The sequence below is a fragment of the Typopeltis vanoorti genome, chromosome 13 (genome assembly GCF_054136105.1).
Source record: "Typopeltis vanoorti isolate ZY-2024b chromosome 13, IOZ_Tvanoo_1.0, whole genome shotgun sequence".
NCBI classification, from domain to species: Eukaryota; Metazoa; Arthropoda; class Arachnida; order Uropygi; family Thelyphonidae; genus Typopeltis; species Typopeltis vanoorti.
The window spans coordinates 73042810-73058429 of NC_143561.1; the positions used below are offsets into that span (position 1 = coordinate 73042810).

The following is a 15620-nucleotide window of genomic DNA, read 5'->3' on the forward strand; positions in this document are numbered from 1 at the left end:
TCTTCCTACTATATATCAGTGACCTACATCAGTTTACCTCCAACCCAATACACAGTTTTGCAGACGACAGCACATTGCACTCCTCCCTTTCTTTTGATAAACCTTACCCACACAACTCACCTCAACCTACAGAACAGCAACCACCACTGAACTCAATTCAGACCTCCAAGCCATCCTCCAATGGGGTTCAGATAACCAAGTCAGTTTCTATGTAGATAAAACCCAGTACTGTCTCATTTCTCATAAAAAAAAAAAAGAACCATTTTCTCCCAGTATTATTTTTGACAACACCCATATTTCCAGACAATCTGAGATTTCTCTTCTTGGAATTATCCTGAGATCAAACCTCTCCTGGCATAAACACAACAACCATTGTATCCTCAGCTTCTGAAAAACTAGGATTTCTCTTTCGCTCAAGACGTTACTTCACCCCGAACAGCTATTAACCTTATACAAATCTGCCTAACCATCGAATACTGCCTCTCCCTAAAAGCTCCTTCAAAATGCTTGACTCAATACAGAGAAGAGCTGGTAGACTTATTAATGACCCATCTCTTACCAACTCACTCCTCCCACTTTCGCACAGACAATCTGTCTCTGCACTATGTATTTTCTACAAATATTTCCAGGGAAAATGTTCATCTGAAATAGCATCGATAATTTCCCCACTTAGTACTAAGCTTGTTGGAACACGTGCAGCTTCTGCTCAACATCCCTACACAGTGCACCTCGAAACTCACAGAACAAGCTTCTTTTCCTCCTCCTCCATCCCTGCAACTGCTGTACTATGGAACAGTCTTCCCCTTGATGTGTTCCCTAAGGAATACAATACACAGTCATTCATATCCAATGTGAACAAGTACCTACTTTCCCAACCCATACACAGTACTAATGTATTATAGGTTGATCTACCAACCTCTTGTATGGGGTCAACATAAAAAAAATCCTTGATTTTTACACCTGAGAACCATGCTTTTGTCACTGTCTCTTTAAATATACCTCTTATCATTAAATCCCCATAGAATACCTTTTCTTTACTCCTAGTTTCTTGCACTTTTATACTTTTCCCATTCACTTCTGCTTTCTTTCTTCCTCCTGTTGTATCACATGCCAGTTGTTTTTCCAGTTGCTTGAGCTGACGTTTACTCCTGTATAGAAGTGTGCTATTAGTCTCTGCCCTCTCACCTTATCATCCGCATTATTACTTCTATCCACAACCTTCACTCTTATTTGTATTCATACATTATCATTCACTACTTCCACTACATTCTCTATAACACTTTCACAATTTTTCCTTACATTCTTAATGTGAGTTACTTCATTCTCCCACCCTTTGACACAACTTACATTTTTGGACTTGCTCATGAAACGTTTCCAACATGCACTCTCTCTCCACTTTTGCTTTCGTTTCAAAAACCATTATTTTACACTCGATGACATTTTAAATCTAAAAATGAAACTGGCTTAAAAAAAAATTATGGCAACAGTGTATTGATATTTCAGTTTGTCTTAATGTTATTATGACAAACTGAGTTAATATTTATATTTAGTATTAAATTAATAAAATTTTAAAAAATGAGAGGATTCCTCCTTTATTAGATGATTCCTAAAAACTATACCCCCCCCCTTTTTTTTTTTTTTTTTTTTTTTTTTAAATATGTTGGACCCATATACAGGAGGTTGGCTGGTCAACCTATAGTTCGTTAGTACCATATATGGGTGGTGTGTTGCAAAAGGAGAAACTTGTTTACATTAGATTTGAATGCCTGTATGTTGTATTTCTTGGGAAATACGTCTGGGGGAAGACTGTTCCACACTACTGCAGTAGCAGGGATGAATGAGGAGGAAAAGAAACTTGTTCTGTGGGTTTTGTGGTGTACTGTGAAAGGATGTTGGGCAGCAGCTGTACATGGTGGGGGAATTATTGATGCTGTTTCAGATGAACATTTCCCATGGAAATATTTATAGAATATACAGATTGCGGAGACCAGGCATCTATGTGAAAGTGGGGGGGGAGTGAGTTGGTGAGGGATGTGTCATTTATTAGTTTAATTGCTCTCCTCTGTATTGAGTCAAGCATTTTGAGGGAGCTTTTTGGAGCCCCCACTCTAGATGTGAGAGCAGTATTCGAGAGCTGGACAGATTTGTGACTTGTATAGTGTTAACAGCTGTTTTGAGGTGACGTAGCATCTTGAGCGAAAGAGGAAGCCTAGTTTTTTGGAAGCTGAGGATGCGCCAGGAGTGGCTTGATGTCAAGGTAATTCCGAGAAGAGAAATTTCATCTTGTCTGAGAATTTGAGTGTTATCGAAAACAATGCTGGGGGGAAATGGTTCTTTTTTGTGAGAAATAAGACAGAACTGGGTTTTACTAGCATTGAAGTTGACGAGGTTATCTGGGCCCCATTGGCGGATGGCTTGAAGGTCAGAATTAAGGGCAATGGTGGTTGATGTTCTGTGGGTTGAGGTGAGTTGTGTAGAGTAGGGTTTGTCAAATGAAAGGGAGGAATGTAATGTGCTGTCATCTGCAAAACTATGTATTGGGTTGGAGGTCAACTGAAGTAGGTCATTGATATATAGAAGGAAGAGGGTCGGTGAGAGAACTGAAACTTGTGGGACCCCAGCATTTGTTGGATGGTGAGAGGATAGGGAGCCGTCTACCATCACACATAGTGTGCGTCCAGACAGGAAGCTGGCATTCCATCTGCATAGGTCCCGAGGTAGTCCAAATGATGAGAGTTTGCTTAATAAGCCTTTGTGCCAGACTCGGTCAAAGGCTTTGGAGATATCGAGTGCAACTACTTGGGATTCACCGAATTTCTCCATGGCATTTGTCCAGTGATGGGTGATGTATGAGAGTAGATCTCCTGTTGAACGGCTTTGATAGATTCCATACTGGTGGTCACTTAATAGCCGGGTACCTTCAAGGTAGATTAGGAGTTGAGAGTTGATGATTTTCTCCATTACTTTAGATAGGACTTAAGTGAGTGAGATAAGGCGGTAGTTAGATGGTAGTGATTTGTCACCCTTTTTAGGAATGGGTTGAAAAAATCCAGTGGAGTAAGAGAGTGTGTACAGATGACATAGGATAGGAATCAGTTCCGATGCACAGATCTTCAGGATAATTGGGGGAATACCGTCAGGGCCAGGAGACTTTTTTGTGTCTAATTTAGACAACAGGTTTGTGATGTCTTTTTTGGCAAAAGGATACAGAAGGCATTGTAAGTTGGGCAATTGGAATGACTGGAGGACTTTTGCCATTGTCAGTTATGTGTTCATTGGAGGCAAAGTGTGATGCCAGGAGATTCGCTTTTTCTATAGGTAATGTTGCTATTGAGCCATCTGAGTATGATAGAGGTGGGAATAGTGTAGGGTAAAAGTTCCAGCCAATTGCCTTGGCAAGAGACCAAAAGGCATGGCTGCCGTTTGGACAGGCTGCTAGCTGCAAAAGTTCCGGCCAATTGCCTTGGCAAAAGACCAAAAGGCATGGCTGCCGTTTGGACAGGCGCTTGCTTCCTGCAAGCAGCCTGTCCAAACGGCAGCCGTGCCTTTTGGTCTCTTGCCAAGGCAATTGGCCGGAACTTTCTAAACAAAATATTTTTTGAAAACACAGATGCAGCACCACTAATTACTTGATGGAACTCTTATTAACTTAATGGTATGTATCATTAAAAATGAGCAGGTCTTGGGCAAATAGGGTTTTTGCATAATTTGTCAAGCACTGTATTAATGCATTTGCAATATGCACACAGTTTGCATTCAATTTAACACAATGCATTAAGGCACCCCATGTAGAGATCAAATTAAAAGATTTAAGATAGTTTGAATTTATCTTATTGAACACACTGAGACACACTTCTGAAGTAGTTTAGAAGAAATCAAATACTCATAGAATACTAAAAAATAAGATGACAAGACGTATTACAAGCAAGAAGCTCCACAGGATTATTCACAAGCCAAATATGAAATTCTTCTTGAAGATTAGGTTTCCTACATATACTAACATTTGCCAGTCCAGTTTTACTTTTTTCACTAGCTCATCAAGTCATTCTCAATGGGATTGAGATAGTTCCTTTTGTGTGATGAATCTGTGTTTACCAGTCCTATCCATATCACTAGCATACGATTATGAAAGATGGATGATGGAAAAAAAGACTAGAGGTGAAAGCGGCCACATACAGCTAGTTAGCATCCATCAAACCCTGCGAACCAGTTAAGTATCCAAGAAAGATGACTACTGTTATTCTCTTTCTATAGTGAACTATATTTTGGGAAGTCGGCTACTGAAATTGAAGGTTGAAGAATCACTCTTGCATATCTGGGCTGAATATATTGTAGTAAAATGATAAACTGACGAGGCATGCTGTGTGAGCTGTGCTGAACTGTTTCTCAGGTAGTTCCTTCCGCCAGCAGTATAGACAGCAGAATCAGAAATCATCTTTATTATAACTTGACAGCCCTTATTCCTAAATTTAACCATATCTACCATGCCTTTTTATCCGAAGGTGACAATACTAACAGAATGATTCTTCAACAACAGTATAACGTTTTCCTTCAATTAGAAAAATTAAATTCTACTTGGATGTTAGATGGATCAGTAATATCATTAAACATGAGCTGCAGAAGAAGAAAATACTATGGAAGGTATATAAAGAGAAACGTGACCGGCATTGCAAGGAAGGCAAAATCAGATTAAGAGGAAGAATCTAGTCAAGCAGGCCAAAGGAAATCCCAAAGAGTTCTTTCGTTATGTGGCAAGTAAGAGGAAGAATGACTATGGAAGATTAACCTTACTGAGTGATGATAGTCACAAGGAGACAGAAGCAGATAAAATAGTTGAGTTACTAAGTGATGACCTTACAAGGGTATATCATCCTAGTGAGGTTACTGCTTTAACATATGTGACAGACACTAATGTGGGAACAGAGGTGGATGAATTGGAGGTTCTTAGAATATTGCAGAATCTCAATGTAAATACAGCTGTGGGTTAAGATGGGATATCAGCTAGGGTTTTGCAAGAATGTCCAACAGAACTGGCAATGCCTATGACTAGGCTCTTTAATTTAAGTCTCAGCTCTGGTAGAGTTCCAAGGGAGTGGAAAGAGGGCAAAATAATTCCTTACATAAGGGAGGTTCTAAGACTGCAGTGACAAATTATAGACCAATCAGTATCTCAGGCGTGGTGATAAAGAATGTGAATACTAGAAAAGTTGGTCAAAAAGAGAATTCAAGAATGGATAGATAAAAATATGATACTGTATGAGAGTCAACATGGCTTTTGAAGGATTGGTCATGCATTAGTAATTTACTAACTTTTTATAATAGAGTAACAGCTGACTTGGATAAAAGAAATGGCTACACATAGATTTTGCAAAAGCATTTGACAGAATACTGCATGGAACTCTGTTGTGCAAATTAGAACAAATGGGGATGGCATGACACTGGTTAAGTGGATAAGATGGTGGCTGCTGAACAGATATCAAAAAGTGGTATATGGAGGTGGAGAATTGAAGAGAAAACAAGTGACTAGTGGTGTGCCACAAAGTTGAGTGCTGGGATCATTGCTGTTAATTTGTACATAACATAATTAATTTGCATAATAGTTAATCAAGGCAAAGTGGAGAGCCATAGGACAATTTAAATAAGCTGTCAACATGGGCAGAAGTTAATGGGAGTGAGTTTAATGAAGAGAAATGTAAAGTTATGAATTTTGGAAAAAATAGGTTACAAGCTGTATATTGCATTTGATGGCACTGTACTCCAGGAAATAGATGAAGCTAGAGATTTAGGGATCGTGGCAGACAGAGAGTTAAAGTTTAGAGGACATATTGCTAATATAGCACATAAGATTAGTTCACTATTGTTCTTGCACATTAACATGTAGAGATAAGGAAGTTGTTATTCCTCTTTATAAGGCCTTGATACACCTACATCTGGATTACTGAGCTCAAGTCTGGTCTCCTGGGTTTCTTGGGAATGAAAAAGTGGTGGAGAGGATTCAGAGGCAGGTGACCAAGTTGGCTGTGGAATGGTTCCCTATGAGGATCGATTGAGGGTGTGTGGATTGCAGAAGTTGGTTGATAGGAGAAAAAGAGGGGATATGATAGAAACATTTAAGTTGCTTAAAGGGTTTTATAGAATTGATACAGGGGAAATGTTTAAGCACTGCTAGAGGGGACCAGAACAAGGGGGTCATCCCTGAAAGTTGAATAAAGGTATGGTTAGTAGGAGTGTGAGGACTAGATCATTTGCTTTGAGAGTTGTGAATGAATGGAATGTTTGCCAGAATCATTTATAAGTGCTTTATCTGTTAATGAGTTCAAGGAGAGGTATGATAGATTGTGTGGATAGACTGAGTCTCCTGTGATGGTTCTTTGGACTCCATGGAGGTAGCCATATAATACTATTAATAATAATAACTCAGTTTACAATGGAGATACCAGTGTAACCTTGTGCAAAGTTTCTTGATTCATTATGCCAACCACCAGAAGAAAAAACAAAGCCTGATAGGTCTAATTCTATTTGCCAACTAGAGAAGTTTTTTGGGCTTTTTTATTTACAAGTGGTTCTCAAAATAGTCCATCTTTGGTGCAAGCAACCATAGTATTCTTACTATTAATACTACTTGTATTAACAAACAAGGGTAATAAGTATCCACTCATCCTGAGTGGAGAATTAATGAACAAGTAAACCATTTCAGCTATTTAGGCATAACTTTTAGCCAAGAAGGCAAATCAAATATGGAAATTAACAACAGAAATGGTAAGAAGTCAATTAAATAAATTTATATAGAATAAGAGACAAATTAATCAAAACAGTAAACTACTGTATACAAGACAGCATTCAAACCAATTTTCTGAAACCTCGGTTAGAAATCAAATATACTTGACACAAAAAAATATGAGAGTTCAGAGAACAATTCAGGGAGGTGAACAGATGAAATCAGTGGCAGTATCATATGAAAAATAAATAAGTTAGGTAAGAACCTGACAGTGCATTCAAGAATGTATTATCAAAGCTAATCTCAGATGGTATGTCACTTAAATAGAATGGTCGAGGAAAAGTTATCAAAACAAGTATTTTTTGTAGGTTGGTGGGAAAAAGACCCAGAGGAAGACAAAGATCTATGTGGATCCATATAGTAAGAAGTTCCTTAGCCTTAGAAGACCAAAATATAGAAGACTGAAATTTCAGATCTGATAATATTAGAGCCATGACAGATAACAGATTAATTTGAAGAAAACTGCTGATAAGAAGTCAGTAATGATGTAACCTTTTCATGAAGTACTATCATAATATCCTGAACATCACCTGAAGGTGCTTATCAGGAATATTATTATGATAGTGAATTTCACAGTTTTATTTTCTTAAATCTCTAAATTTCAATCTCAATTTACCATTTTATTACAGTGACTACAAAGTGGATAAGTTTTATGTTAAACTTGTGCTCCTGCATTTTATCGTAATTGTAAGTGTTTTCTGTGCAAAATAAGCAGCAAACGGAACAGTAACAGAAGGTACTAAGCAGCTGATTACTACAGTACAACTCGTAAGTACCCATAGTCCATTAAATCTGCTATATTTTAAAACTAGAAAAACAGCCATGTGAAAGCGCTATGCCTACCGTGCGAAGTAAAGAAGGCGGCCAACAATGGAAGACTATCTCAAGTCCCATCATTGTAGAGTCGCCGGTCATCAACAAACCGAATAACATTACGAAGTGCTGCAGCTGTGAAACAGAAGTCAAAGAAAGGAAAAAATGTATATTGTGCGATTTCTGTTGCAGCTGGCTTCATATTTTCTGCACGAAAATAAATGAATCTGCACACAAACTTTTTACCGATCTAAACCAGCCCTACTTCTGTACGACATGCCTCCCTTCCGTAAAACAAATACTAAAAATATGGCAAAAGAGTCAATAACCTCGAGCAACAGCTTAATACTGTGATCGATAACTTCTCCTCCAAAATCGGAAAATTGGAAACAAAGCTCGAGATGCTCAATGTCCAGCACCCGTGCTTGCTAACGAACTTCGTGAACTAATCACATCATCGGTACACGAGTCGCTTGAGGCCGAAAATAGGAAACTCAACGCTGTTATCCTGAACTTTCCAACGGAAAACTGTATATTCTTAAAAGAAGACGTTGGCAAACTTGCAGGAGAATGCAATTTCAATCCCAGAAATATCGTCAAATGCCATAGTATCGGACCCATTAACAAAAGAAAGGACGGAACGAACTATCCATGTCATGTGAAAGTGACCTGCGACTCACCAATAAATACAACCAAATTTATAACAGCGATAAACAAGCTAGAGGATACGTGCTCGACCTGATTCAACCTTTGCCCAGAGAGAACAAAGACACCAACTCCGAAGACAACTAGAAGAAAAATGCCAAAATGGAGGCAACAGTTGGGTAATAGATTAAAAACAATCCAAACTAGTTCAAAAACCAAGTGACACCACTAGCAGCCATGAAGGACACCAGTATGCAGACACTGCTTAGGAAACGTGCAAGACCCTCGGAGCAAATCCATGCTTAACAGAACCTTGCATATCCACTTCACCAACATCCGTGACCTCAACTCCAACCTTAATAGCATCCACTACCATCTGCAGTCCACTAAACCCCACCTACTCTTTTTAACAGAAATCCAAATTTCTCCTCCCCCACTCCCCCCCAGCACTATTCATCTCAACTTTCCTAACTATACACTATTCAACTCCTTTCAACTCAAGGGTGGCGTCTGTGCATATATATATACTCTGACATACCCTGCCAGAGAGCAACCAACTTAGAATCTAATTTGATGTTCTGCCTCATTGGCAGTTACAATACAGTTTGTTCAGTGCCTAGCATGACCATGTTAACCTAGTAATTAATTAATGTAGTGACGATATAGTATGTCTGCATGTGATATAAATTAGATAGAACATACAGTTAATTCAAATTAGAATTAATTTGGTTTTCCTTTGGATCTGTCTAATTTTAGGCTGTAATATACTCCTCTGTGGGAAATCTTTCAAGAACAATATTTAACCCGTCTGCTTTAAAAAAGAGTAATGTCCCATCATTGTCATCACCAATATCAGTACCATGTTCTGTAGGAACAAAGTCAAAGGAAGAACAGAAGAAGGTATGTACAGTGTGTTTTTGATATAGTTGATTAAAGCAAATTATCTGAGAAATTCAAGTTTTTAAATTAAATGAAATAAATAAAATTGAATAACGCAAACTATTTGATACTTTTTTCAAGTTGTTGAATTTTTAATCAAAACTTTGAGCTGTTCATACAGCTTACAAAATGCGTAACTAATTTTTGATTTGTACTTAGATGCAGATGAAAATGCAAATGGGAGAAATGTAGTTCTCCATTTATCTACATATATCTAATAAATATCTACAGAGAAAAATTTTCTATGATAACTTGTTACAACTTCTTTTCATCTAAAATAAGCTGTAGCATTTTAAATATTATCATCAACAAAATTACATACCACAGTAATAAACTTCAATACAAGTAGAAATATTTCATGCTGAAATTAACAATACATCATCAGCGTGTAGAAACAACAACGAACAGGAATACAAGGTACATACAACAATTGGTTTACCAATTAAAATTAATTTCTAGTGAGCTAGAAATTAATATTAATATGAATAAATCATCATCAAATTCTTGATATATACCCTTGGGGGGGGGGGGTGTACAGGATATGATAGTACTATATGAAAAAATTACATCATTACTAACTTCCTATACAATTTTCCTCCAAATCAGTCTGTTAAATGTCAATACTCCAGTATTATCAGGTCTTATATTTCTGTCTTCTAAGGCACATTTTACTGTACCAATCCACCTATATCTTGGTCTTCCTCTGGTTTTTTTCCCTGCCAACCGGGCAGAGAAAAAAACCAGAGATAAGTTAAAATTCGTTTAAACACTGTCTTGTATACAGCTAATTTAGTGTTTTGGCTAATTTCTCTCTTATTCCGTTTAAATTTATTCAGTTGACTTCCTACCATACCAGTTTTGTTGATTCTGTTTTGTCTATTTCCATATTTAACTTACCATCTTTACTAAAAATCGTACCTAAGTAGCTGAAATGTTTTACTTGTTCTATAGGTTCTCCATTCACAATGCAGTTGATATTTTCAATGTTTTTTCTACCTATTTTCATTGTCTTTGTCTTTTTAATGCTGACCTTCATACCATATCTATTACAACAGTTATTCAATTTAGTCAGGGAATTTTGCAGACTTGTAGCGGATTTATTTAGAAGTATAACATCATCTGCATAAAGCAAAGAGCTGAGATTAACACCTCCAATTTTGATATCAGGTTTAATACCACTTTCCTTCATAATGCGTGCAATGTGTCTGACAGCAGGTTTAACATTCAACCATTCCTGTACTTCCTTCAATTCTAACTGCTGACTTACAACTCAAATAGAGACTAAGTATTGCTTGATATAATGCCCCAATAACACCATATAACTGTAGTGTTTGGAACAGCTTCTCTCTTTGCACCTTGTCATATGCCTTTTCTAGATCGACAAAACTTAAATACAGATCTTTGTTATATTCCCATAATTTCTCCACTATTTCTCGTAAAGTGAAGATCTGATCCTGACAGCCTCTATTTGGCCTGAATCCAGTTTGTTCTTCACCACGCTTTTCTTCCACAATTCTTCTCAACCTTTTCTCAAGTATACTTGCATATATCTTACCAGGAACACTCAGTAGGGAAATACCTCTGTAATTCTCACATTGAGTTTTATTTCCCTTTTTATATATGGATACTATTAGAGCTCTACTCCAATCATCGGGAATTCGTCCCTCTATCCAGGCTTTCTGAACTATGCAGTGCAGCCACTGTAAGACTTTTATACCACCATACTTCAGCATTTCTAGTCGAATATCGTCTACTCCTGCTGCCTTTCCAAATTTCAAGCCTTTGATGGTTTTTTCTACTTCAAGTATGGATATGTATTCCTGCCTGCATGCCTGTTCAGTGTTTTTTACCACTGTGCAATCACTGCTTGTTTCATTTAGCAATTTTTCGAAATAATTACTCCATACTTCAAGTACATCTTTTTCTCCTGTTTTCATGTCACCTTTATCATCACTAATTCCATTTACAGCACTCTTTCCTCCATTTCTAAGCTTCTTCAACAACCTCCAGAATATTTTGCCACCTTCTTGATATTTATTTTCTATGTTCTTGCCGAAGTCCTCTCATGACTTAGTTTTACTCAGTGTTTAGCCAGTTTTACGCAGTGTTTAGCTTTCTTACATTTGTCTCTGTATTCTGTAAGAGCACAAGCTGACTTATTTGCCAGGAACTTTTGATATGATTTCTTCTTTTCCTTCACTGCCTCTTTAACTTCCTCTGTCTACCATGGAGTTCTAATTTTTCTATCCTTGCACACAACCTCACCACATGCCTCTCTGGCTGAATTAATCAGTATTTTCTTCAGGGCTTGCCACTGATTCTCCAAAGTTTAGTTCCTGCTCTCAAACTCTTACATTTATTACTTTTTTTTTAAATAATATTGTGTATTTTAATCTACAGTTCACATCTGAGAGCTGCTCAACTTTTATTCTCTTTAAAACTCTCTTACATGTTCTTCTTTTCAATATGAAATTCAATTTTATCCTGCTCAAAGACTAAATAGTGATTGCTTTCAATTTCAAATCCTCTGTACACTCTGGTGTCCTGCACCAGGGAGAAAACATCACTATCAACAATAACATAGTCAATGAGACTTTTCTTATTCCTTGCCTCTTCTCTCCATTTGAATTTGTGCATATTTTTATGTTGGAACATTGTGTTAGTAATAACTGTCCTGAGCAGAAATCCAACAGGTATTTGCCATTATTATTAGCTTTGCTCTTTTCTCCAAATTTTCCCAAAATATTTTTGTATCATTTCGTACTCTGCTATTTAGATCCCCAACAAGGACCAACTTTTCCTTTTTCATTGTGTCAGTGACTTAAGCCTCAAAAAATTCCTCCACTTTTATCTTAGTGGAAGCTTCTCTGGGACAAATAAGTCTCATTGTCCGGTTCTCCATTCTCATATTTGCCTACATCACTCTACTTGAGACTGCCTGCCATTCAAGAAGATTAGCCTCGTTTTTAGTGTTGAATACTATGGCTGCTCCTTCTTTTCCTTTATTGTCATTTCCTGAATATAACATTTTGTATTTATTGCTCAGAAAGATCTCACCAGTTTTTGTCATTTTTGTTTCAGTCACCCCTATTATGTCGATCTAGTACTTATCTAATTCCTCAGCTAGCTCCATTTCTTTGCCATTCAGGCTTCTTATGTTGATAGTACCGATCTTGAACTCTGGTGGTGTTGAGTTGGGGTAAGTTTTAGGATTTGTTCCAGTAGCCGACTTTTCGCTGTTGTCCCTGGTTCCCTTGTGAAAACAACAGGGGGCCTTGTTTAACCGGGCGATGCCCCAGCCGGCATGAAATTCTGTCATGTTGTACCATCGTTTGAAATTTTGGTTTAAGCCAATAAGAATAGAATTTGGTCGGCTAAATCCCAAATATCTAGCCCATCCTCGTCTGTTCGGTATCCAGGTAGATACCTAACAGGGTGTACCACAAGAAGGTGAGGATTGGACATTAGGTCAGAAGGCCTGGTCGGTTCTTCACATTACTTTGAAGGCTATGTGGAGGTCCTCTCAGTTATATAGCTTTGAGCCTTAAGCTCTCCCATTTAACCATTTAATTAAGGATTTAATTTAACTTATTTAATTAAATTTATTTTATTTATATTTAATTATATTTAATATATTAATATTTATTAATATTAATTAATATTAAAATTTATATATACATTTAATTTAATTTAATTTAATTGCTAAATATGAATAAATATATTAAAATTATACTGAATGCAATCTGTAGGGAGTTTCAAGCGAAGATGCTAATAAACTACACTTTGTAGTTGTTGCATCACTTTAGAAACAAATCATTTCCATGTAATTTATCTACTTCTGAATACCGTGCACTGCCTTAATTAAAACAGAAGTACCGTGCGCTGTAGTAGTAATGGATAAGGCTGACTATGAGAGGAAGATAGACTGCCTTTTACAAGATATCTCCACCTATTAAGAAATTAGTTATAATCTTAAAATATGCAGACTAAACAATTAAATAAGCTCCTTGATGAAGTTGTTAGCTGGGATCCAAATATTTTGTATTTTTATGGTCTCCCAAAAATTCATAAAGGTTGTCCAGTAAGACCTGTTGTGAATTGTATTGACTCTCCCACATATAGAATTGCTAAATTTCTTTCACATTTATTAATTGCCCATATTAGACAATCCAGATCATTTATCAAAAATTCTGCACATTTTCTTGAAAAAATCAAGGATATTCAAATACAAGAATCAGATATGTTAGTCAGTTTGACAGTGTTTCTCTATTTACTCACATTCTGTTATCTGACACTAATAGTTTATTGTGTGATGATTTCCCCTCCTTATGTTAAAATTTTTGAATTTGCTATACATTCAGGATATTTCAGCTGGAAAAACGAGATCTAATAAACCTTTGGCAAACTATTTTTTCAGTAATCTGGAAGATATCTTGTTCTCATCCAATTCATCCCTAACTCTCTCTTTGGTTTCATAACATCGATGACATTTTACTGTTTGGCCTCATTCAGAAAATGAACTTACGACTTTCGTACATGAGATCAATAGCATTCACCCACACATTCAATTGATCATGGGAAAAAAAAAAATGCTGATAGTTTGCCATTCTTGGACATCCATATCTATGTTTTAAGCCTTAAGTGCTTGGAAGACATCATGTTGGATGTTTAATGGAGTATTGATAGCACTAGGAAAGATTAAAAACTATTTTTAATGTTTCCAGTATTTTGTCTGTCATTGAGACATCTTCAGGGATTATAACTAACAATTGTAACACACATAGGCAACACAGTACTGAATGAAACATGTGATTATGACTCTATAGTGTCCTATCTAGGTGGTGGTGGTGTGCCCTCTGTGGGCATTTGTGGGGGGAGGGCTAGATTATAAATTAGGATCTCTGAGAATTAATGTTTCCCAAATTTTGGAAGGTTTCTTTTAACCATATTTGTTTAAATTTGGTTGATTTCTGAGTGCTACTGTAGATTTCAAAAACAGTCTTTCTTTCTTAAATTTACCTTGAGGTAGCATGGCGGTTTTCTTTCAAGAGATCCTGTAAGCGGTATCCAATACATCTATTAATGTGTCCACCAATCTCCGATTACATTCTTCACAATAACATCTGCTCCTATCATCTCTGATTCTGTTATTGCTAATTTTATCACTTTTCATTATGTGAATTATTTTTCTCTCCATAGTTTTTTGTGATATTCACAATCTTACTTCCTGTTTTTTAAACATTGCCCATGTCTGCAGAGTCTGGGTATTTGCTGTATGAGTTATGTGCAGGTCCTTGACCTCTGCTGCATGTTCTTATTTAATAAGTTTCCAGCTAACTCAGTTATGAAAGATAATCAAATAAATATTAGTGTCATTGCAATTATTAAAGAAATCTCCCACAAAAAAATTGCAAAAAATATATCACCAAAACATATATATACCAAAACAGCCAAAATAACATCAGAATTTCTTAATTAAAAGAAAAGCACCTCCATCCATTTCACCAACATTCAGGGCATCAGCACGAACATTAGTGATGTACATCTCCACCACTTAACGGTATCAAAATCCATTCTAGTGTTTCTTACCAAAACCCCAACCAACATCCTATGTGACTGCAGATCTACTCGCTATCACATCTACACCATATGCATGCCTTCCATAAGAAGGACAGAACATGTGCTTTCGTCATATCCAACATTTCTTGCGAAAAGTGATTAAACCTGGAATCTTGCTGTGTGATCTGTTTGGGCTCAAGATTTCCTTGCATTGCTCTGTAACTTTCATTTCCACCTTTATCATTTTATTGATTCAGACAGTCATACTTATAACTGATTATTTATCTCTGAAAGTTGATTTCATATCTAATTACCTAAACTACAAGATAATTACCCTAGGAGACTAATTTCACATTTGAGGCTAGTTCCTCTTTCTAACTTCACAGGGCAAGCCAGACGAAAAGCAAAATTATTTGCTATCAATCATGAACTAACACAAATTGTAAACATGCCAACCAGAATACCAAATAATCTTTATCATTCCACCAACACTTTACCTTTTCTTATTCAGCTCCCCAAAATATACTGTAAATGTTTACTCTCCTCTTGGCATCTCGGACCATCACCATATTTTCTTTTTTATGGATTGTTTTTCTCCCAGCCATTCTCATCCTCATCTCCTATGGCACTGCAACAATACCAATTCAGATATTTCTATGCCTCTTTTCCATGGCCTGATAACTTTCAGTTTTCCAGGTCCAGACACCAGCTCTGACCAAATAACTGATATGAACGTTCCTGGAATAAGAAGAGCCTTAATTTCCCATTCCACTGCAAACCCTTCACCTCTATTCAAGCTGTGATTCTCGGAAAAAAATATGCCACTACAGTACAAGAAAAAATTCAGCATGTATTCAATGGTCATAAAAAAAGTAAAAGAAGCTCA

The 15620-nt window shown here is 36.7% G+C and overlaps 1 protein-coding gene across 1 annotated transcript in view; it reads left to right on the forward strand.

The window, feature by feature from the left end:
* Positions 1–15620, forward strand: part of swm (Zinc finger protein swm) — a 370656-nt gene that overhangs the window by 223009 nt on the left and 132027 nt on the right. Inside the window, exon 12 of the mRNA XM_090402359.1 lies at positions 8993–9136. Within this exon, the coding sequence (XP_090258485.1) occupies positions 8993–9136 (144 nt within the window). The remainder of the gene's footprint in view (positions 1–8992; positions 9137–15620) is intronic.